We start from the raw sequence: 24,145 nt of genomic DNA, 5'->3' as shown, positions 1-24,145 counted from the left end.
TTCACACAAGCCCATTTCATGAATCACGATGTAGTTCACTGACAGAGCTCATGGCTCTATCTCCTAGACTATAATGACCTTTCTGGCAAAAACCTGTCTTCCCTCCATATTCATACTGGAGTATGCTGGAGTATATTGACACAATCCCACACCATGTCACCCATGCATATACAGGAATATACCATAAAACGATATCATATTTCACCAGTAGAATGTAATGGAGCATATACACATACCTACACCAATCCACCCATAAAGCACGCTGCCGCTGAGCTGCACAGCATCCATGGATTTTACTGAAATATACTGACACTAGCTGACCTGCTTAGAAATACACTCGCACTAACAACCACATTCAATCTATAGGTCATACTATCATTTAATCAATCAGCAACATTTGTAGAGCGCACTACATACCCGTGAGGGTCTCAAGGCGCTGGGGGGAGCTGCTACTGATCGAACAGCCAGGTCTTGAGTAGCCTCCTGAAGGTCAGCAGGTCTTGGGTCTGTCGTAGGTTCAGTGGGAGGGTGTTCCAGGTCTTGGCGGCGAGGTGAGAGAAGGACCTCCCGCCGGTGGATTTTCTTCTGATGTGCGGGAACAATGGCGAGTGCGAGGTCGGCGGAGTGGAGTTGGCAGTTGGGGGTGTAGAAGGAGAGTCGATTGTTGAGGTAGGCTGGGCCGGTCTTGTGGAGTGCCTTGTGTGCATGGATGAGGAGCTTGAAGGATATCCTCTTGTTGATGGGTAGCCAGTGTAGGTTTCTCAGGTGGTGGGTGATGTGCCGTGGCAGGGGAACATCACTTACAACGCATTTTTTACAACGCACTACCATTACATCGCAACCATTACAACGCATACCATTACAACGCATTGCGCTGGGGGGCGCTCTAGGATAGGGAATATATTTAATTTACTATCCAGCACCTTCCCTGCTATCCTTGGGGACTGGAGTTGGAATAGTAAATTAAATAATTCACTATCCAGCGCCTAAAAGCATTATGCGTTGTAATGGACTGCGTGGTAAAAACCGCGTTGTAAAGGCATGCGATGTAAAAGCATGCGTTGTAGTGACACCAATCCGCCGTGGCGTGGTACGTCGAGGATCAGTCGCGCCGAGGCGTTTTGGATGTGTTGCAGTCGTTTGATGAGCTTGGTCGGGGCTCCCACGTGGAGGGCGTTTCCGTAGTCGAGTCTGCTGCTGACGAGGGCCTGGGTGACTGTTCTTCTTGTATCTGTGGGGATCCAACTGTAGATCTTGCGGAGCATGCGGAGGGTGTTGAAGCAGGAGGAGGAGATGGCGTTGACTTGCTTGGTCATGGACAGCGTTGAGTCGAGGATGATTCCCAGGTTGCGTGCGTGGTCGGTGGGTGTCGGAGCTGCCCCCAATGCCATCGGCCACAAGGTGTCGTCTCAGGCTGAAGGGTTAAAGCCGAGGATGAGGACCTCCATTTTGTCCGTGTTCAGCTTCAGTTGGCTGGTCTTCATCCAGTTGGCGACGGCCTTCATTCCATCGTGGAGGTTGGCTTTGGCGGTGATGGGGTCCTTGGTAAGGGAGAGGATCAGTTCAGTGTCGTCGGCGTAGGAGATTATGTTGAGGTCGTGCTGTTGGGTGATGTGTGCGAGCGGGGCCATATAAATGTTGAACAGTGTCGGGCTGAGGGAGGAACCCTTTATACACATTAACACCAGTTAGCCCATGTAAATGCATGGAGTATAGTCATGCATGCCTGCCACCTTTTATCTAAAGATAGGCTATGGCTTACTCACCTATACTCTGCTATCTTTGTTGCTACAGAATATAACACACCATAACATCACACACTTGGTCCATCTAACCATTTAACAGGCTGGCATATATTCAACCCAAAACTCCCCTTCCACTCATAGATCAGGGTTAAAAAAAAAACTTAAAGCTGTTACCAGGGCTCACAAGCCTAGGATCCAAAATTGTCAATTCAAACTTCCAGAAGCATACTTGACCCATGGACAGTGCAAAGTATTGCTTTATTTGAAGAAACATTAGAAGCAATACCTGAAGCATGTATTTTCTTAACTGGGTCTTAACTGTGTCCAAACTCAGGAACAAGCCTATTAATGCAGTTATTGATAGAACAGGGTTATGCGACTTTTATGTAGGCAGCCCTGCTAACTCACAAGAGTAGTCAAACATAACTAAGAACAAATAAAGGCTCAATGGAACCCCATAACAGTCTACATTTAGAGCTGAAAGTCTGGGTCTGATTTGGAGTTTGGCAGACGGCTTACACCTTCACAATGTGACAGATACCCTGTCTGCCTTTTACAAGTGCATTACATACCATTGCACTTGCAATGAGGCAGAGGGGATATCCGTTACGTTGGGATGGAGTAACCCTTCTACCATACTCTAAATCAGGCATTTTGTCTTTGGTCACTCATTGGAAGATGTGTGCCTTGTTATAATGATATATTCTCTTTGTTAGGATCTAAAACCAGTTTACTGTAGTTTAGGAACACAACAGTGGGGTTTTAGAACCTGAGAGAATACGCAAGTGACCTAATTGAAGGGAAAAACAACACTCGACCTTCAAAACTACTCACACGTTCAAAGAATTGCTTCAGATGCCTGATCCTGGCAAGTCAGCAAGAACTGAAGACTTAGCTCTTGAAAGAGCACTACCACCCTACTTAATAGCAGTATAGATATTGCCTCTCTTTTTGTAGAGGATTTTGAATCTTATCTCTGGTTTCCTGTCTCTGTTAGGCACTCTGTCGCTTCCCAGATTGGTTTGTGCTATGTGAGTATCACTGAATATGTATGCTTGATACATATATTCCTTTCCTATTGTTAGACAATACTAGTGTAAGATCACCAATACATTCCACGCTGCCACTAGAATACGGAGACCTAAACTAGTCTTTTGTTACTCATTATTCATCATTCATAATTGAATATGTAACTACTGACTTTTTTTATTTTTATTTTTGTAACTTTTTATTAATTTTCCAACAACAATGTATCGGTACATCACATACACATGAGACATAATAACATTTCTCATTTCAGATATCATTAGAGTAACATACACATCAGTTATATGCAAGGAGGATTGTTCACCGCATTTGATCAAAGCCAAGCCATTTACAAAATATAGTGTCAGAGAGCCGATTACACAACCCAACCGATCAACTGACATAGTCTTTGCATTACTCCCTATGCTAGGTTGGAGGTGACGGAGGTCCAACTTCTGCTGTCAACTGGGCCATCAGAGTGTGTCTTTCTCTCCTCAACTCTACCATAGGGGAAATGCAGATGTCTCCTCTATACTCATTTCACTTCCCCCATTAATGGTCCCACTTCCTGGGACAGCTACGGCCCTTGAACACCGTCTTCTCAGCGTTCATAGCTGCGTCCATATCTTTTGCCCAATCACTCACCCGCGGGCTCGCATCCACCCCCCATTTCTGGGCTATTTTGTGTTTGGCTACAATGAAGCCCATTGAGGCCCAATTCTTCTCTGCCTGTGTGAGATCAGTAGTACCCCAGATATTGAGCAGACAAAGCTGAGGAGACACCCCCAGGGTCTTGTAACAGGTCCGCTCAATTTGGTGGGTAAACTTTTCCCAATAAGACTGGATTTGTGGACAGCCGCATAGTATATGAACAAAGGTACCCTCTTGGTTACAGTGTCGGAGACAGAGGAATTCAGGGAGTATACCCAATCTAAATAGAAGCTTGGTGTCAAAGTAAACCCGGTGGAAAATCTTCAACTGAATTAGCCGTAGGCGCATTGGAATGGCCACCTCCTCCCGTCAGACGTCATCCCCTACACTACTGACTTTTGTTAAGTTATTCTTACCTCTCCCTCTCTTACCTCTGTGTAATCAGTCCTTTGCAGACTCAGGCCACCATCTGATTCTTTCATATCATTCACCCATGCACAATTGGACTTTCTTCATAATCACTCAATTTTCTGTTGGCCACAATTTTTCAACCATTTAACACCGTCCATTCAATTATAGTTTATATTACTGTAATTCCTTTAACCAGTCATGAAATCATGTTGGCCGGTTATCACTCAACAAAACAAACATCCTAATATGAAAAGGTTAAGAGCAAATCAGGCCATTTTTAACGAGTTTTACAATATTTACTCTCATTTAAAAACCATATTAAGTTATTACCACTCAACCCCTTGTTTACATCACTGAACCAATCTTATGCCCAACGCACAGACCTTTCTGGAGTAATACCATGTAACCTATCCCCTCATTCCAGATATTACACAGGAGAAATATCACCCACTGCGGCTTCCCCAATACACAGATCAGATCAGGTATAGCAACATAGTCACCCCGTCCACATCTGTAGATCATACTGAGCTAACACTGTACTGCCAAACCGAGCTAACACTGTCCCACCACTCTTAGCTAAAACTGTACCATCACTCTGAGCTAACACTGTACCATCATGCTGAGCTAAAACTGTACCTCCACACTGAGCTAACACTGCGCCAGCACACTGAACTTACACTGTACCACCACACTGAGCTAACACTGTGCCATCACACTGAACTAACACTGTATCATCACAGTGAGCTAACACTGTGCCATCACACTGAGATAACATTGTACCACCACACTGAGCTAACATTGTACCATCACACTGAACTAACACTGTGCCATCACACTGAGCGAACACTGTAACATCACTGAACCCATCTTATAGGGATAGGTTACATGGTATTACTCCAGAAGGATCTGTGGGTTGTGCAGAGAAATAAGATGGGTTCAGTAAACAAGGGGTTGAGTGGTAATAACTTAATATGGTTTATAAATGAGAGTAAATATTGTAAACACATTAAAAATGGCCTATATAGCTCTAAAACTCTTCATTTTCAGTTAGTACCATCAGACTGAGCTAATATTGTACCATCACACTGAACTTACACTGTAGCATCACAGTGAGCTAACACTGTGCCATTCCACTGTATCATTACACTGACCTTACACTGTACCACTCACTAAAACCATCCTAAATCTACAGGCATTGCTGACATAATTGCACTCAAACTATCCCCTAACAATTATAGTTCACGGCACTGAGACAGTATGTGACCACTCAATTAATCTTTCCCAGCCTGGAGATTATACTCACACCCATCCATTCAATCCGTCTCCTTCCTGCTAATTGTCATACTTGGTTTCTTTTCTTTTATTTGGAGTTTTTGTAAACTGCTACTAACTCCCCTCTGGTAGCATCGGAGTGCGTTGAGTGGCAAGCATTATACAACCTCTTGTTTCCCTCTTCATTAACTTCCCAAGTCCCAGAAGCTTCAACAGGTTATTTCCTTTTTCGAGGAAATTGTGGATGAGCATGTTGGGGGAAACACAGAAGGGCCTGTAGTTTAACCACGAGGATGTCCTACTTTTCCTCACCTCTAATCAGAGAGTTTAACCCATTATCTACAGGCTCATTCTGCCAGGAGTTCCTGTGTGGGACCATATGGTTGCTAAACAAATAGCTGATGGGTTCTAATCGATTGCCACCCACTCTAGAAAAAAAGGAAACTGCCCAAGTGCCCTAACCAGCCCATAGGATTTGGTGGCCCTTCACAGCGATGCCTACATGCTTTCTAAGTTAGCAACATTTAATACATTCTATCGCTACCGCAATCTAGATCTCTCTATTCCTTTGTGGTAGTAGGGGATTAGTAAACTCTGAGGGAAGATCCTGTAGTGGTTAATTTTCAAAGTTGATACCACCAATCCTGTTTCTGGTCAACGCTTAGGTCCGTTCGCAGCTCTTGGGGAACCCACTACACCTCTCTAAAAAGAATAAGCACTGACAATTGAACCAAACATTCTTCCCTGGAAGAAGTCCAGGCACACAAGGCCTATCCACAAAGCCAATAAGATTTGCACCTCATGCATACATACTCACAAACTAGCAACCCTCAGAGAGGTCGACATGCCGCCAGCTAGTAGCTGAAATCAACTATCATGCCATCAGTTTTAGAAGGAGAGAGAGACTAAACAGTGGAACCCCATAGACCTCCGCACCTAACTCGCTATCCTTAATGTACTTATATGTAATCTGGAATTACCCAGAAACGTGTGTGCACACTGAAAAACACTCACTGTGACAGTATAATTCCCATACAGGAATTTAACAATTTTCACCCAATAGCACAGGTGCACCACATGACAAATTAGACAAAGAATGATGTACAATCCATGTCCACAAAATAATCTTCCAAGTATCTTCCTTTATTCAATGAAGTCTTTAAAACATAATCAAGGTGATTGAGACACAGCTGATGCGTTTCGTCTTTATCAGAAGGAGTTTTTCAGGGCAAAAGGATCTTTAATATTATTTCTACTTAGACAAATAAGCCATCTGGTAAGTCTGGTATAGAATATAAGGGATGCTTCCGTCCTCCAATATATTATGTTTAAAAATTATGACTAGCGCCTTAGACTAAAAAGATTGGACGAGCGGGTATATGGTGACTCCCAGTCTGCTATATCCTAGTCCCAGGTCAGGGAAATGAAAAATATGCAAAGATAATTGCACAATACTGTAACTGACCAGAACCAGTTGGGGCAGTCCTCGCCACACGGAGACCGACAGCGTAATTGTTCAATTATCTTTGCATATTATATATCATATTATATGAAGCACTTTGATTCCAATGGGTGTTGCGCGGTCGGGCGACAGTTTAGCCCAGCACCATGTGACTCAATCTTCCCGACGGCCGTCAGCGCCTTGACACCCTCCTGCGCTTTACAAATACTGGATTTCAGATAGCTTACCTCACAATGGCAGAAGGAGGAGATGAGGTTGGGTTGAGGTACTCCACATCACGGATATCTGACAACAAAACCAAACTATACAGTTCTCATGTATTCTGCCAATGTTCTGGGCGAGCAACACATCCAAATTTTGTGAGATTTCTTGAGGTGCCTATACATAACTGAATATTTATGTATCAGATGGGCAGACATTCACATCAGAAAGTGTAACTGCAATATTGGCATATTTGGTAGAATAAAGAAGGTGGTGTAAGTCTGAGAGGTACATGTTTGGTATAGGGTCTAACAGAGGCGCATCTAGAGCCACATTTGGGGGGGGGGGCTAAGAAAAAATTTCGGGGGGGGGGGGGGCAGAACCTTTAATCAGTAGGCAGAGTGGAGCTGCATGGCCTCCAACAAGGTGTGAAACAACAGCAAGGCCTAATTAACATTCAAATGGTCCTTTAGAGACGTGTGAAACGTTCGGGTGTGGCTGTGTGTGTGCCCGGGCTGCCACACACGACGGGTGGGGGTGGGGGGGGGGAAGGGGAGGGGTGAGTCAAATGGGTGTTGCGCGCCTGGGGTCTAATGAGTTTTAAGAATTAGCTCAAGAAATATATGTTTGATGCCTGGTTTCATATGTTTCCTAGAGATATTTAATATATTGGCAAATGTGGTATTAAAAAGTGTATGTTTGATATGTGGGCCAGCTTAGTGCCAACAATATGCAACTGGCATAGGGGCTAGGATGATGAGATCGATGTATATTTGAAGCATGGCCTCAGATGCCTAAGAAACCTGTGTTTAATATACATGTGTACGTGATCTCAAGACATGTACATTGAGTGATATGAATGGATTGATATCGTTTAAAAGTGTAACGTATTAGTAACGTATTAGAGTAACGTAATATTATTTATAAGAGCAAGTAGCATTCCAGGAGTCATGAATATTAGGGGGTAAGTAATAACAACATGGTATTGATATGATTTGGAGCAGGTGAAGGCCCTTTTAAGAGACTGAGAAGCCACCACAACCGTGGCGCACATGACGTCGCCCACGTTCTGAGCGCATGCGCAATAGAAAAGTGAGCCTTACCTTTCGGTCGCAGGGCTCCGTGTAATCTTTTGTGAACGCGTTCTAGACTAGAATAATTATAGTAGTGCAGGCATAGGCGCCTATCCCGCCATTTATCGAGAAGGTGCATCCAAGAATTGAAGATAAATTATAGCAATGCAAATTCGCCCCCACCCCTAAGACAACACCTTCAGAAATAAAAAACAAAGCTCAGAATACTCCCGATTTACTGGATCGCTTCAAGCTTGCCGAACAATCAAACTACTTCATCTCAACCTGTGGTAAACTATCAGGGCAGATAGATGGTTGCGATTCGTTCAACGTGCTCTCTGAAAACCATGAAACCGGACAATTGAACTAATGCAAGACACGGACAGGCTACGCCAATCCCGTAAGAGGCACTGGAACTGGTCTTGTAGCTGTTTTCTGCCCTCTAGTGTTCAGTCGATGTGTTGCAGCAAACGAAACAAGATGTATTTCCCCAGGCTTTTGTTGCACTGCAGAGTATATGCGATTTGGGGAATGTATTTCTCTCTTGGTGAAAAGAAAAAAACTGCTCGTGCGGTGGTCTCAAAATGTCTTCCTTCAGGGTTCAGATGCCAGCCAGGGCTGTGCGTTCGTTTGTTTGTAGCCCTGCCTTAAAGGGGAAAAAATAGGTGATTTGAAAAGTCTGCACTGTGTGGACATCTCACTGCTGGCAACAGGCACTAGGATTTCGAAAAAGTGACCAAAACGCAACAATCATAACCCCGCAGGCATTATCAGTGGTAATGTCCTCTTTAGAGGGCATTATCCACTGATAATTGCCCTACCTAGAATTTGACACCTGCCGCCAAAGGCGAGCGCTTCCAATGAAGAACAATCAACAGCTTTTTAGATCTATTTGTGAACGACTCCCTGGTGTATAGCTTGATTGTGGCAACAGAGTGGCCACGAAGAAGCTGCAGCTGATGTTATGCTGAGGTGGGGCTTGATGGAAATGGTGGTCAAGTGTGATGGTGGCGGTGGCTAGGTTATTAACTCAGTGCTAGTCTGAGTTGGGTTTAGGCTGAATTGGAGGGTAATTCAGCTGGGACTACGCCAAACTGTACAAGGCTTAGTCGATGCAAGGTCAACCTTTGCATAGGCTGCGCTGACATAAAGCAGATAGAGCTAGTCTAACCTGGGTCTGGGATGTGTTGGGCTAGTCTAATCTGGGAATAGGTTGATTTAGGGCTGTGCATTAAGGAGAGTGCGATAGAGCTGGGCCCAACCAGGCTGAATGAATGGCTAGGGTTAGCTGAGAGCTAGACTGAGATGATGAGTCTAAAGCAACAAGTGTCGAGAACAATGTATGTGTGTGAAAAAGAGTTGAAAGCTGAAGTAACCATCGGTTGGTGAAATCGCAGATCATACTAGGAGAAAAGAGAGTTAGTGGAGTCTGGCTACATATCGCCCAGCTCAGGGGGTGGCATAGTGGTTTCTACACTAAGTGAGAGTCGTCGCAGACTCCAGGTTTCAAGAAGGTGCCATGAGAGAGACATCAGGGTGACAAGATGGCTCCTGAGCAGAACCATTTGTCTTTGAAAAGTTCAGATTAAGCAAGTCCTCAGTCCTCCTCAAGTAATAATAAAAGGACCCTGTTTGGATAATTTAGTGGTGTAGATGCATGAGAATGGTGAAAGACAATTTTTCAGAAAGAGTGCGGATTAAGATCTCTAATAGAAAGAACAAAGGAGTGTGCCCTTGGAGACTGCTCGCTAACATTGAAAGAGGGCATTTGACTGGGGCAGTGATTATGAGAGCAGATTGAAGGAAATAGAAAATCCTCAGAATTCTGGATGAAATGCTAAATCTTCAGTAGAATCTACTGGTGGAATTTTCTCCACTCTAGGGATAGTGTGCTGGATTCTGCTACCAGCTTAGTATTTGCTCTGTAAATTGTGCGCTTTTATCATTACCACTTTACTCTAAATCAGGCCTTAGAATCAGTGCTTTAAATGGACCGGTACTGTCTGGTACGGAGTACTGGCACTTTTTTATTTTGAGAGGGAGAGTACCAGCACTTCTCAAGAGTGACATAATACTTTTAATTGGAGAGTGCCAGCACGTCTCAGAAACAAGAAGGTACTCTGGTACCGAGTACCTGCACTTTTATTTTTCCATTTCAAGCACTGCTTAGAATTAATTCTCTCCATATATATGAGAATATTGACACCTCATCAATCTCCTGAGATCAGATTGCCACGTGACCTTTGGCAGTGTCAACAGATGGGAAATTGATTTGAAGCTGCAGACCGTGAATGGGCGATTAGTTGCACTGTAACACTACTTTGCACTGGAAAACATTTTTGAAGAAATGCATGACCCAAAGATGCCATAGGGAAGAGGGAATATGTGACTGTTACTGACAGGATGCAGAAAAAAAACCTACGCTGACCTTGTAAACACCATTCACATATACAGGCATAAATATGAATACTTTACATGCAGTTCAAGTCTTAACAAGGCTAAGCTTTGAAGTCTCGCACCTTTACAAGTCCTGGATGGTAGAACAGGACGGACATACATCTGGGAGCCAAATGTAGCTGACAGACCAGTATGATAGCCGCTTCCTGGCTGAACCCTATCCCTGATGTTCAAAGGAGACCTGGAGGAGAAATATGTGGTTAAGGCGTTTCCAAGATGTTCTTGTGTTTTCAGTTATGCTTTTTCTTTGCTTTCTTCATAGGCGTTTTATTTCATTGTATTTTGTTTTTTGAACAGAGTTAATTTCTCCCTGATTGCTGCACCGTTGCCTCCTGGGATCCCAGGGAGCTGGATGACACTGCTCCACACCAGGAGGGGTTGGCCTTTCATTGGACTCTCGCTGCACCCAATGTTATTTTATCATTTGATCTACAGCTATATTTTCTTCTCACTTTTTGTTTTTTGCATGTGCAGTTTTGTAAAGCAAAGTCGAGGTGCTGTATCTCGCAGCTCATCCGTCTCCAGCGTAAATTCACCGTGAGTTGCTCTCTGTTACAATATTCAGTGTGTGGATTGATGGCATTAATAATCCTCCCTTTGGCACCCTTCCACTCATGCCTTCTCCCTCTCAGAATCATTTCCTTAATGAAGGTCTCCTCCGGGTGTCCGCACTACGGGCTGCTGGAAATTCCTACCTGCATCATAATGCTTTATGCTAGATGTCAGTACTCCTGCCCTCTTTGGTACTTTCAGTCACTGACCTTTCCTTTTCCTTCTTCTGTTTTGTTGATGTTTTTCTTTGTTCTATCTATCTATCTATCTATCTATCTATCTATCTATCTATCTATCTATCTATCTATCTACCTGTCTTATCTTGTTTGTCAATCTCTGCCAATCCATCTGTCCATTTACATCTGTCAGTGCATACATGTTTCTTCTTCAACTTTCTAGTTTTACCTGTTTTTACCTCAATGTTTCGCTTACCACTTCCCTTACACTTTCTTCACCTACCTTACCCACATCTCATCTTTTTATCAAGTTGCTGTCTCTTGTTACTTCTCCCCTTATGTTTGTCTGCCTTACTTTAAATCCTTTGCGCCTGTCTACCTCTGTGTTACCAAGGTTCTATCCGTCGCTTTCATTCTCATTTTCCCCATCATATCTGCCTTTCCTACCTGTATTTCTGGTTCCAAATGTTGACTTTCTGTTTGTGCAGTGTGGCTTGTCCTCTGTTCTTCTAGCCTATCCATCCAGGCTGTGGTGTCTTCTATGTGCTTGTTATTTGGTTATGTTGCTGCTAAAACAGAAACATAAATTCACCAAGCTTGCATGATTTCATCAAAAAGAGGAAACAAATGTACTTTTGTGAAGAGGGGACGAAACCCATGTGCCTAACAGACTCAGAGAGCACTTTCCATCTGAAGATAGGCTCCTACCAGCTTGGCGTCCAGTGCCGCCTATCAAGGTGTATACCCTGGATCTGTCTACAGGGCAACAAGGGGGTGTCTTTGGGTCTTACAATCATATGATGTAGCTCTGTGAACCTATGGGAGAGATGTGGCACACTTTTGCAACACTTAACAAAATGGAGAAATGACCAGGCAGCTGTGTTTCTAAAAGTGGGTACCTTATGTAGAAAGGTCTAGTTCATCTAAGTAATTGCTGGGAGTCATCTCTCTTTTGTATAAAAATGTATGGCCACCACTCACTCGTCTAACTACTGCATATCTTCTCACCTTCATGTAAATCTCTAGGGTTCCTCTCTTACTTTCCCTTTTTCTCTTACGTTATCTCAATCTCTCTGTCTCTACTGTACAGCATTTTATCATCTTCTCTTCACGATCTCTCTTCCTTATGTAACTGCAGGCTCATCTCTCTATTAACCATCTCTTCCATGTGTACATAACCGGGTTTATCTCTCCCAGTATCAATCTCTGGGGTTTCCCTCTCTCCCATGATTACTTACATACTTTTCTCCCTTGTGTGCCTCTTTTTGGTATCTCGCCTACATGTAAATCTTTTGACTGACGTTTGCTTCACTACAACCTTGAGGGTGAAAAAGTGCCTTACAAATACACATAACATATCTATTTAGCTCCATTTATGTCTCATACATAGCTATTAGGGTAAGCTCTTCCGCGTGTTATTGTTTTAGTTTAATCTCTCACATCTTTAAATGTTTAGAGGTATCTCCTCCTCATGTAATTCTTTGTAGTCACATCTACCGCACCACTGCAGTAGTTTTGTATTTTCTCTCTCCCTCTCCTTTAACTATCAAGGAGCGTCCCTAACTCATTTAACTCCTGGGCCATTTCTAACTCACCTTTCTAACTGTTTAACTCTATCCATCTCTCATTTATCTAATAATAGTCATTTGTTAAAAGGACAAACTCTTAAAACAATTGAAAAAACAAAAGGCGTTCAGTGGTGAACAATCTACAAGATGAACTAGTTGGGATGTCTATATGAGATATAGGAATTGTTTGTAACCACAACTGGCATACCAGATGACATACTGCACACAACATTAGCCGTTGAAAAGGTCTAAATGGAACACCACAGCACAAGCAGATATACAGCAAAGCAGAAAACTGGAAAAGTATAGCAGAATCAAATATCAAATCACTTCAACAGGGATTGGCTTTACAGACATGACCAGGGAAAGACGTATGGACACCACCAGCACATCATGACCAATCCACCAGCTGAATATCCCATAAACATTTTCCTGTTACCAAGTATCAAGTCTGCAAGAGCCTATGGGATTGAGTGGACATATACAGCTGAAAGACGATAAGCAGATAAATTTTTGCTCCTTGACAGAAACGTGTCTCAACAACACAACCCTCATTTAACCTACTTATCCACAACCATGTTCAATCTACACAATCTACTGAACAAAACACAGTTGCTGAGTTGTAGGCATTAACGTAGTGTAGTTGTATTGCACCTCCAGCCACTGCTCCCACAGAAGGGTGTGCGCCAAACCCCTGCACACTCTTACAGAACAGCTTCTAATTCATACCAGAAAGACAAAAGCAGTTTACTACACAGGAGTGACTTCAAACTCTGGCCTGGCTATGGAAACCAACTTCACACTTTCGGTCTCTTTGATCCCACAAAGCATGGAAGAGATCACATGATGGACTCTGTCGTTACCCAAATTCCCAACTTCATGAATCTTACTGTTGTCACGATCAACTTGACAAATCACAAGATTTTGTCATTTGAAATGGATCTCCAAAAGCCACCCAAACAAATTAAACGACCTTGCTAGCTACAGAACATAAGGAACTGTAAGACCATGATAAGAGAAAATGCCAGCTACACACTGGCTAGAATCCTCCAGCCCAAGTTCAATTCACGGATTTCTGAGGAATTACCACTCTTGAATAATGACACACTCACAATAGTGTCCAATTCACTGATATCACGTTAGTTGTAAACAAGGAAACAAACCCTACCAACAATGGTCCAGAAACTACATTAACTGAAAAGAGATTTCAGAAAACTTAAATGAGCATAATAAAAACGACATTCAATTGGCATCAAATACCAGCTCACAGCCGAAACTAACATACAGTAAATCTAGTTGACAAGAAAACAATAAATGATGAATGTGAAATGAGTAATTTCAATTTAGCAAATTTGAACAGTTCTTAACAAATGTAAGCCACCACACAAAGCCCCATCTGATCAGTAGAGAATGGTTCCAAAAACAACAACCACAAAATAGGTAAAAATTCAGACCATTGGAGCAAACAATACCAAAGGCACAATTTGGAATTATGCAAGCAATCCAGTTCCCTAAGAAATGCTCGGTGAATTCTAAATCCCTCCCCAGTGTTCACGGAGTCATTTTTTTCCACATCCAGTAACATATGTATGATCACTAACAGCATGCACAACATCAACCCAACAGATGATCATACAACCAGGCCCATTCCCACCATGAATGGTAAGCAAGTGCCATGCCCTTAGTGTCCTACTCAGTGCATCATTCTTCAATGGATCCTTGTCAACCAAACCTAAGAAAGCATGAGTATATATAATCGTAGAAACGTTCACCTCAGAAACAAGCAAGTTACCGGGCTGCAATTCACCTCCAAAATATTCTATTTGTGAGGAAAATAGTAGCAAAGGTATCCAACATGTTCATCTTGTACTGTGATCCGATATAGCCCCTTTTGTTCAATACAACTGAAATCACCAAGGAAATAGAGGCTCACAACTTTCCAGGAATCCAGATGTGTCAACAAAGACCTGAAAAATCCACACCTGACATACAAACTAGGGTGCTATCCTACGATGACAATGGTGGAATGGTCATACAGGAAGTACTGGATTTTCTGAATCACAGAGACCTCAAACATAAAGTAACTTTTACATGGTTTTCATCGTTGCTAAGCAATGAGTACTTGCAATATTCCATCAGTGAGTCCAACTCTCCTGACACTATCACGACATATTGAGCACAAATGGGCTCAGCATTATTGCCAATTTACTTCAGCATCCACCAGAAGTCACCACATGACCTATTAACTTATATAGATTGTATGCATATGTTGATGACTTTCAACTCTTCCCCAATATCTCAAGGTATCCAAACACCTTTTCTGACACATTCAACAGGTACCTCACAGTCATCACATATTGGATGTATATTGATAAGTTGAACCCCAGCAGCGATAAAACAGAACTGGTACTAGTTGGCTTAAATAACAGCATCTCAAAAGTAATATCCATGTGCCTGCTGGTTATTATCGATATCACACCTTTTTCTTATTTAATAAATTGAAGATGCTAGGAATGCAATTTTAGTCCGAGTAAAACATGGATATGTAAATAAACCATATATTAAGCTGCAACTTACTGTGTAAGACTCCAGAAAAAACTTCAAATAACGAGGACAAGACGAGGAGAAAAGATGATAATAGCAGCTTCTTTGGCATTGGGTACATCATGCATAGATAGTAAAAAGTTCACTGGTTAATGGATAAGCCTCAAAACAAGTGAAACATTGCAATTGAGACATATAAAGTCTAGGACAATCACAGATGTTAACCATAACAACAGAAAACCCATAATTCCACAAAGAAGCCTCAGGTCTAATTCACAAATCAAAATGAAGCCACCCACCATGCATGAAGGACACTAAGAAGAGAAAGACATTCTCTGCAACAAAAGTTTGAAGGCCTCCCCTACTCACAATCTTTATTACATCCCTCTGGAGAATGGCAACACATTTCTGAAAGCAATACAATTGTATCCTGCACCTGATACACATTGTCATACTGTCCATTCATGAGTGATACTGGAAGAAGCAAGTATTTGGATATGTGAGAGTTCAAGTGCTATTTAATGCTAAAATGTAGATGTTAAATGCATAACTTCCTTTCATGTAGCACATAAGGTCATCTTGCCATGCAGTAACGCCTTAATGTCACCACGTTGTCCTGTAACTGAGTTGGACCATCCTTCCATTAGATTATCTTTTCAGTATTATCTGTCTCGTGTCATAATTAATGTTCATTTCTCCCTCATGCAACTCTTTACATTCATCTTGCTGTCACAAATTGTGCCTTGTATGGTCATCTCTGTCTTGTCTAAGTCTTTTGGGTCATGGCTCTCTTTTAACCGTTACTCTTACTTTGGAGAGAGGTGACTGTAAACCGTAAATTGTCAGAGAAAGAGATAAGCAAACATATGAATCTTAAAGGTTCTGTCTTACTCCTGCAACTCTTTCAGGTCATAATTCCCTCACATAATTGCTTATGATTGTCTCAACCGTGTGTAACTCTTTAGGTACTTCTCTCCCCTACGTATTACTCTAAGATACGTTCTTTTCTGTTTAAATATTGAGGGTAATCTTTTCTTCGCGTATCTCTTTTGGCTTGTCTTGTCACTTGTACTTTTTTATTGGTCTCATCTTCCTCCTGTAATTCGTAAAGGTCACTTCTTTCCCATGAATTCAACTCACTGGGATAATGACTTTCATTGGATGTGTCCACTTTGAGGTTGTCTTTCCCTTCTGTATGGAGGTCATGCAGCCTCATTTAGAGGCCCTATGCTCCGTTTTAAATGTAAATCACTGGAATAACTTCACTGGTAAGTATGCAATGCCTAAGGGCCTGATTATGACTTTGGTGCAGTTGCGCCGGCTCTCCACCAAAGCTGTGCAAGGACCGCCTGTCTTATTACGAGTTGAACTTGTGTAAGGCGGACAGCCCTTCCCCTTTTCCATGGTGGTGCCTGGAAAACAGGCACTGCAATGGGAATGGCAAAAAACTTTCCAGCACGGCATGGACGACCACGTCCATGTCGTGCTGGAACTTTGGGGAAATACAGATATGGGGGCACATGTTTTGTCCCCTGAATGTATTCCAATGATGGGGGGGACAAGAGGCCCCCTTTTTTTTCTCCACCACCAGCCTATTCATGGCAGAGCTCCTACCATGGAATGGCTGGTGAAACTCGTAATAAGCTGCGCCAGTCCCGCTCAGCATGTTACATTGTAGCGCAGCTCCACCACCGCCAGGGACCGACTGCTCCCTGGCGTAGCCAGTGGTCATCCGCTGCATTGACTTATGAAGTTCAAATGAGGTAGACGGACCGCTGCCACCACGAGTCTGGCAGTCTTATGACCGCCAGACCAGTAATCAGGCCCTAAGTCTGTTTCCTTCCTGGTAAATGTAACTTCATGGAGTACACAGATCCCTCACTGATGTAAAATCTTGGGTTCATTGCTTCTCGTGATACTCACCTTCTGCCTTTGTCTACCCTTTGATTGTGTACCTCATCAAGGGTACTTCTTGCTCTCGTATGTGGACCTAAGAGATAGTTCTCCTATTTGTATTTATTTCTTAGTGGTGTTTTTTGTTCTGTCACTGCACTCACTGCCTTCATTTCTGGTATATTGTGGTAATAAGTGTCATTAGTATACGTCATTGATCTAGTAGCTAATAATCACAATTTGAGCCGAATTCAGATAATTATTTTACTGTTGGATATGAAGCACCTGGGAACTAAATTTAGATAATTTCAACTTACACAGGCAGAAGTGCTCCAAGGTAAAAAGCCACACTCTCTGACAGGCTGTTCCTTCATCAAACCCCTCCCCCTGCAGTATCTTCCCCCCACCTCAGTGTAGTCACCCGTTGGTGTGATCTGACCTTCATGTTTGCAGTACATTCAAGTTGTCTTCTTCATCCATGTACACCCTATAAGATGCCCCTTTACTCTGCACGCAACCTGCTCCTGACATACTCCTTTTATGCGCTAACTCTGGTATAATCTTTCAAAATGTGCATTACTTTTTAAGTTGCCTTTCTTTTGTATGTAATACCCTATTGGTGAATTCAACAGCAATGAAATAGGTTTAGCATGCATCACATTGTAGTCATACCTCCATCATGTGTGTAAACGCCTGATTTATTACCTTGTCATGTGAGTGACCCATGCCCTGTAGAAATACCTACAAGTCCCATATATTTCTTAGTGAAACCTTTTCTAGCTCGTGCATATGCCTCCTTAAGGTAGGGTAGGTTAATAAAGGAGTACATCGCTGTGCATATTTACATCTTGTTTGACTTTTTAGTTTTGTTATGAACATATGCTCACTGAATGGCCCCATTGTGCCCAGTGTTGGTTTTTACATACTTGACTCTTTCTCAGTTGACAACAGTTGTTAGGTATTTCCATCACCTATCATTTCTGAGGGTGTATTGAGAGAAAAATTAAAACCAGCTGACCGAGCCTAGACTAGCAGTACTCAATGCTTTTTGTGCAAATCCGTCTGAATACGCCAACTATACTGAAAAGAATCCCTTTGTGCAGACCATTAATATGTGGTTTTGTTTGGATGCCTTTTTTTTTTATAAAAGGCAAACACTCCACTTCTTTGTGACACTCCTAGGCGCACTGACTACACTGCTTTCTGCAACCCCCCACTCACACAAAAGCCATGCGGTCAAATGTATTTCATTGGAAGTGTGATCAAGCCCCCTCCATGTTTTGTCCCAAAGGGAACTCTGTTTTAACTTTCTAAAGATAGAAGTTTATTTAAAAAAGGAGCTTTTGGGGCACGAAGTGAAGTCAAGCTCCTTAGTGGAAATGAAACGGAATGAGCAGAAATTGGTAGATATCAGTTTCTAACTCGAAATTCAACCCTCTGCCTTTTTGTAAATGATAACCATGCCAACATGCACTTCTGTTGTTTCCTAAATAAGAAATAGATTTGATTTAGCAGTGTCCTAGGAACCCCCCCCCCCCTGACCGAGGTATAAAATGGATGCCCGTACCTAAAACACACTGTGTAGCTGGTGTCCGGCAATGCCAGGTGCATCTGTGGTGTGATAGGCATCAACCTTCATATCCCGTAAAGAGGTAGGTATTTTATTTGTAATGTTGATTTTTTTTCAGGAATATAATAGTGAACATCCACCTGCAGTTTCCCTACAACATTATCAACCACAAAATATCTAACTACAAAACTATAGTGGTCAAAATATTGACTTTCTATAGCAATAATATAAATGTCCTCCATATCTACTATATCAATCAAAATCAATCAAAATAAGCTTTATTCGAAGTCACAAAGTGAATCATAAAAGATACATAATAAATCAGTAACAATGATTAAAAACGACCAAGAATACAATTTAAAACAAAATACAAAATTCTTTCGTATAAAAGGTTAGCAAGTTCAGAGAATTTTAAAAAAGGACTGTCATCATGACACAATGATATGATTACTATTTACAGCTGCTTCCTATAGTTCATGACAGCCAACAAGAAAAGTGACATTACAAAACAAGTAAAAATGTCTGGTGACCTTTGCAAATGGGCATTCGCAGGCGGCAGTGTCTAAAACCCAGCTGTAATAACAAGGGTTTTATGAGTTTCTGTCTTAATCATGAGAAGTGTTTACAGAAAAGTACGGTATGGATGGTGTTCTGAGATGAAATATCATCACACGTACAGTTCCCCAGGTCAGGTGAGCAATTATTAGCATTAGGGAAGCTAATTAAATGATGGAAAATATCCAACCGAAAACGGGTAAGACAAACCTCTGACGAGGATTATAAACGTTAGCTAGGTATGGTTGCATATAAACACTAGTCAAGATCAATTGGTTCCTCAGCACAGACGGTATACAGATTTCAGATGCTAATCTGATTTCTTACAGAAAAGAAATATATTTCAATTTCAAGGCTTTCCTCTGGACATTGGTAAAGCTCTCAGGGAGGGTAAAATATTCAGGATGGCCCAGGTTTACCAAGAAATTGTACACATACTTGAGCCAGGTGCATCTGTGGTGTGATAGGCATCAACCTTCATATCCCGTAAAGAGGTAGGTATTTTATTAGTAATGTTGATTTTTCTTTCAGGAATATAATAGTGAACATCCACCTGCAGTTTCCCTACAACATTATCAACATTATCAACCACAAAATATCTAACTACAAAACTATGGTGTTCAAAATATTGACTTTCTATAGCAATAATATAAATGTCCTCCATATCTACTATAAAAATATTGACAAATATATCATAAGTATGAAAATAACTACTACCAAAACATCCCCAACAAAAATATAGTATTTAAAAAATAGCAATAGACTTAAGAGAAATGTAATGGCGAGGCTCACAAGGTCTTTCTTTCCACCCCACCTCTTGCATAAGATCTTGGCCCTGATATCCTGGTCCTGATTCTTGTATGCCAAGGACTAGTTAGTCCAGTTGTTTTTAATTAGCAGGACATGTGATCGTAAATTAGTACTGTCAGTGAAGTATTGTTGCCGAACAGCCTTCTGCTGAGTCAGAGCTTTAAACGGCCATCCTAAAGCACGTCTACCTCCTTGAAAGTACTCCTGCCTCAGTGTGGTGTGAGGCGTTCTCTACTCCGTCTGGCAATGAAAGGTTCTGATCTGTTTATAGTGACATTAAGTGTGGTGTCTTTTGACAATTCTAGTCTAGTTTTCATGCAGCACAGTGCAGGGCGGGCTGTCGATGTCTAAGGAAAGACGTAGGGTTGTCTGTCCCTAGGAACGTTGAGGCCTAGAGTGTTCTGAACAGTTTTAGTGACCGAGAGCTCTACGGTAAAGTAGTATTCCAATCTGTTTCCTCAGTTCCAACGGACTAGAATCTTCGCATCTCTTCCCAATGAAAATACATTCTGAGACAAGATAGTATTTTGGTGCTTGCCTAGAGACTTTAAGTTCAAGGTACTGGAGTATGCCATTCTCTTTCTAGCGATCTCGTACTCCACTGTACTTGAATACTTGGATTGCTTCCTAGTGCCATAGAGTTCCGCAGGACCACATTATACGGGTCCATTCACAGTGAGATCTAAGTAGTTCTGTTTTTATATAGTACAGCAGAACTCTGGAGGGTAACCATTTAGCATTGCATGCAATAGAGAAGAACATGAGGTGGGGAAAGTTCTATATTAGACCAAAGCTTTATGGAGGGTTGATGAGGTGTACCTTGAAGAGGTGGGTCTAGTTGACTTCCTTACTGGATAGCATGTGGGATGCAGTCAGACTGACAGGAGGTGAAATGTTGTTCCAGATCATTGGTGTTTAAATGGAAAAGTCTTGACTTTTGAGTTTCTCCTTTTTGTACTTTTAGATTTCAAGCCTGATAATGTTGTGGCTCCTTGTGTGCATCTGAGGTCATTTATTGTTCGGAAAATGTATCCTGGTGCACAGTTACCTCTTGTTTTGTTGGTATGCAGAAGATTTAGAAAATGTCGAGGACCAGAAGAGGCAGCTAATTTAGGTTTTTAAGGTTGGGGCGGATGTGGTTGTTTTTTATACTTGTTAATGAGATGGGGAGCAGTGTATAATATGCTCTACGGTGGTGTCACCTGAAATTTAAAGTCTGTTATGCAAATCTGTAGGTTGTTATCTTCATCATGGAGGGAGAGGACCAAGGCGCAGAAAGTCAACTTAAGATGGATTTTGGTTACTTGGGACTTAATTACGTTATTAAATTGATCCATTGTTATCTTGTTTTTTTTTGTAATGTGAGCCTGAAAGTAGTAATGAGTGTCGATGGTGAATCAGAGCTGTCCGGCACACGGAGGTATGAAGCTCCCTATCTTCCTGCCCATAGCCAATCTTAAATCTGTATTCGTGCTGTCATTTGTGAAGGAGGTGGGATTTATTTTAAAGCAGGCACAGCTATTCTTTTCTGAATGAGATCAAGGCAGTGTTTGAGTCATTTGGGTATCACTGGCATCTGAAACTTCTATGCATGTTGTATGCATTTTGATGGATTTTGATGCTGTCTGTGTGTGGGACGCCAATGGCTCCATATAGAGGATGAAGATTATGACCTGGAGGATGGATATCAGGTGCACACTGTAACCTCAGTGGTAGTTTCAGGGATGTTGATGCATCCATCTGGGTGAATTGATGATTTGATCAATAAGATAGCCCTTAGCAGCTGGCTATAATCCTATATTATAGCTATGCTATAGCCTTATGGCCCACCACAGCGGGATATGCTGTTTTTTTAAGGCCCTGAACCCATTTCATAGGCATGAGCTGTAGGTATAAACACCAGTATAGCCCTACCCAGTAGGGATATAGTTCCATTAGAACATTCCACCCACTGAGTTTGAGTCCTGTTAATTAAAGTGACAAAATATGGGATCACAAAAATGAGGAATTGTTGTGGCTGAAACAGCCAGTTTTGAAATATCTTGACAGAGGCGAGGCGGAGAAGACTTCACTTTTTGTTCATTACCAAAATGGACAAGGTGTTTGTGGACTCTGTGACAAAATAGAGCTTAGTTTTCTACCTCTATGGTGTGTCCATCCAGAAGGGCATATTTGAAAGACCCGGCCACATTGAACTGGTGGGGGGGGGAGATCTCTGATGGCCAAAGACCTGCTTGTAGTGGCCTGACTCACTAAAAACCCAAAGCATGAGGAGACTCCTAAACATGTTTCAATAGAGACTGACAACTTTCCCCTCATCCACTAAAAATGATCCCTGTAAAGATTTTACGTACAGCCTTGGGTAGATTATAAGGTACCAGCCCAGGGATTGGTGATGGAGACATAAAAGGATCTTCATGTGAACCAAAAGACTTGTTTTTTAAAACAGGGCTATACAGAGCCTTTTCATGTATAACTATCCTGGCCATTTGTTGTCCAGATTGGCTGCATTTGGAATTTGTAAGCCATGAGTGTCTTGTTCAGTAGCCTGCATAGACTTAGGGCCCAGTTACGATGTCGTTAGGACAGGCTCTGGATGGGATTCGGTATGGCAGAATCCGATTCGGAACCTTGTTTTCTACTGAATCGTACAGTTTTCCCAACGACGGATTACAATGTCCAGAAACTGTATGAGTAGTCCGAATCAGTTCCAACAGGCTTTGGGTCTGTCTGAGTCTTTTGGAACCGAATCGTTCAGCTCAATGGGCATGGTTTCCGGATGAGAGATGACCACGACCAATTCAGACAGCCATTCTGACTCGGTTTGACCGAGAAGAAATGGCTTTCGGAATCGGGCTTTGGGAGCCCTTTGTAGGTCCCCCTTCACAGGGGGGGGGGGGGCGAATGTGGCCCGTGGGGGTGCCCAAGGGACCCCTCTACCCAACCATGCATAAGGTGGCCAGCACCATGGGGTGCACGCCACAGGGTGTAAGGTTTTCCCCAACCACCCTTTTTACAATAGGAGCCTGTGTTCTCGATCAGAACACAGGCTCCCATTGGAATCAATGCGAGTACGACCAAACGATGTTGGGAAGCATCGTAATTGGTCATCTGGACTAGCAGGACACGATTCAGTAGGAAACGAGTCCGGAACCGTTTCGTTCGGGACAGTTTCCTAACGGCATCTGAATCGTCCCCTTAGTTGGTTACTCCTGTCCAGATCACAGAGAGCCCTGGGTGTCTTCAAAAAGAAGTCACTGTTAGAAATGGGATCTCTGGTTGGCTAAGGCTTGCGCCAAAGCCAGGCAGAGACCACCACTCTAGTCAGGGCAAGGGAGTTACACACCAAGATAACACCTGCTCACCCCCTTGGTAGCTTGGCACGAGCAGTTAGGCTTATCCCGGAGGCAATGTGTAAAGCGTTTGCGCACACACACACACAGCAGAAACACACTAGGCGCACCACAAAAGGAACTCCACACAAGGTTATATATAAAAATAGCCTTTGTATTATAAGAAACACATTAGAGTAGTAATCACACAATGTACACTGCGCCAACTGGCACTGGACGATATTTACAGGGGATTATATACACATGACAGGACCACATGGACCACTGTCAGAATCATCACTTAGTAGAAATAGTAAAAGTAAGAGTTATCATAAATGTAGAACACAACCAGTAACTACTGGCACAATAATGACCTCAGCGTTACCCTAATAGGCATAAAACATATTAGGATCACCCATTATGCACCAACCTCAAAACGCACATTATGTAAGAATCAGGAGGCCTAAAACAGATTAGGAGAACGCATTGCGCAATAGGCCTCACAAGCATAAATACAGTGTGCAATATCCAGCATAAACCTTAGGAAATAAATTGGCATAAAAAAAGGGTGCCCCAAGCGGGAACTGGCCCCAAGCCAATTGGCCTCTCACAGGGGCTCAAGTGCCCTATGTCCCGCAGAGTCAGGGCTGGCTGCACAAGCAGCAAAGTAAAGTGCGCAAAACTGGCCTAAACGTGGCAGCTGCCCACTACTTGCTAGGCAGCTGTGCAGGCAAAAATGTGGGCACTGGCATTCCTGTGCCCTTAGTCCCCTGCTGGGACTCGTCCCAACAAATTGCGCACACGTTGCAGCTACCCACTGCCAAACGGGGCAGCTGGAGAAAAATTA

General features: G+C 42.5%; 1 protein-coding gene across 1 annotated transcript in view; it reads left to right on the top strand.

Annotated features, from left to right (window-relative positions):
• Positions 1 to 24,145, top strand: part of CACNA1B (calcium voltage-gated channel subunit alpha1 B) — a 1,091,759-nt gene that overhangs the window by 780,913 nt on the left and 286,701 nt on the right. The window contains exon 19 of the mRNA XM_086921120.1: positions 10,773 to 10,835. Coding sequence (XP_086777246.1) covers positions 10,773 to 10,835 — 63 coding nt within the window. The remainder of the gene's footprint in view (positions 1 to 10,772; positions 10,836 to 24,145) is intronic.

Source organism: Lissotriton vulgaris, chromosome 5, assembly GCF_964263255.1.
Source record: "Lissotriton vulgaris chromosome 5, aLisVul1.2, whole genome shotgun sequence".
NCBI classification, from domain to species: Eukaryota; Metazoa; Chordata; class Amphibia; order Caudata; family Salamandridae; genus Lissotriton; species Lissotriton vulgaris.
The sequence above is the reverse complement of the archived record's forward strand: the minus strand, read 5'-3'. Positions and strand labels throughout refer to the sequence as shown.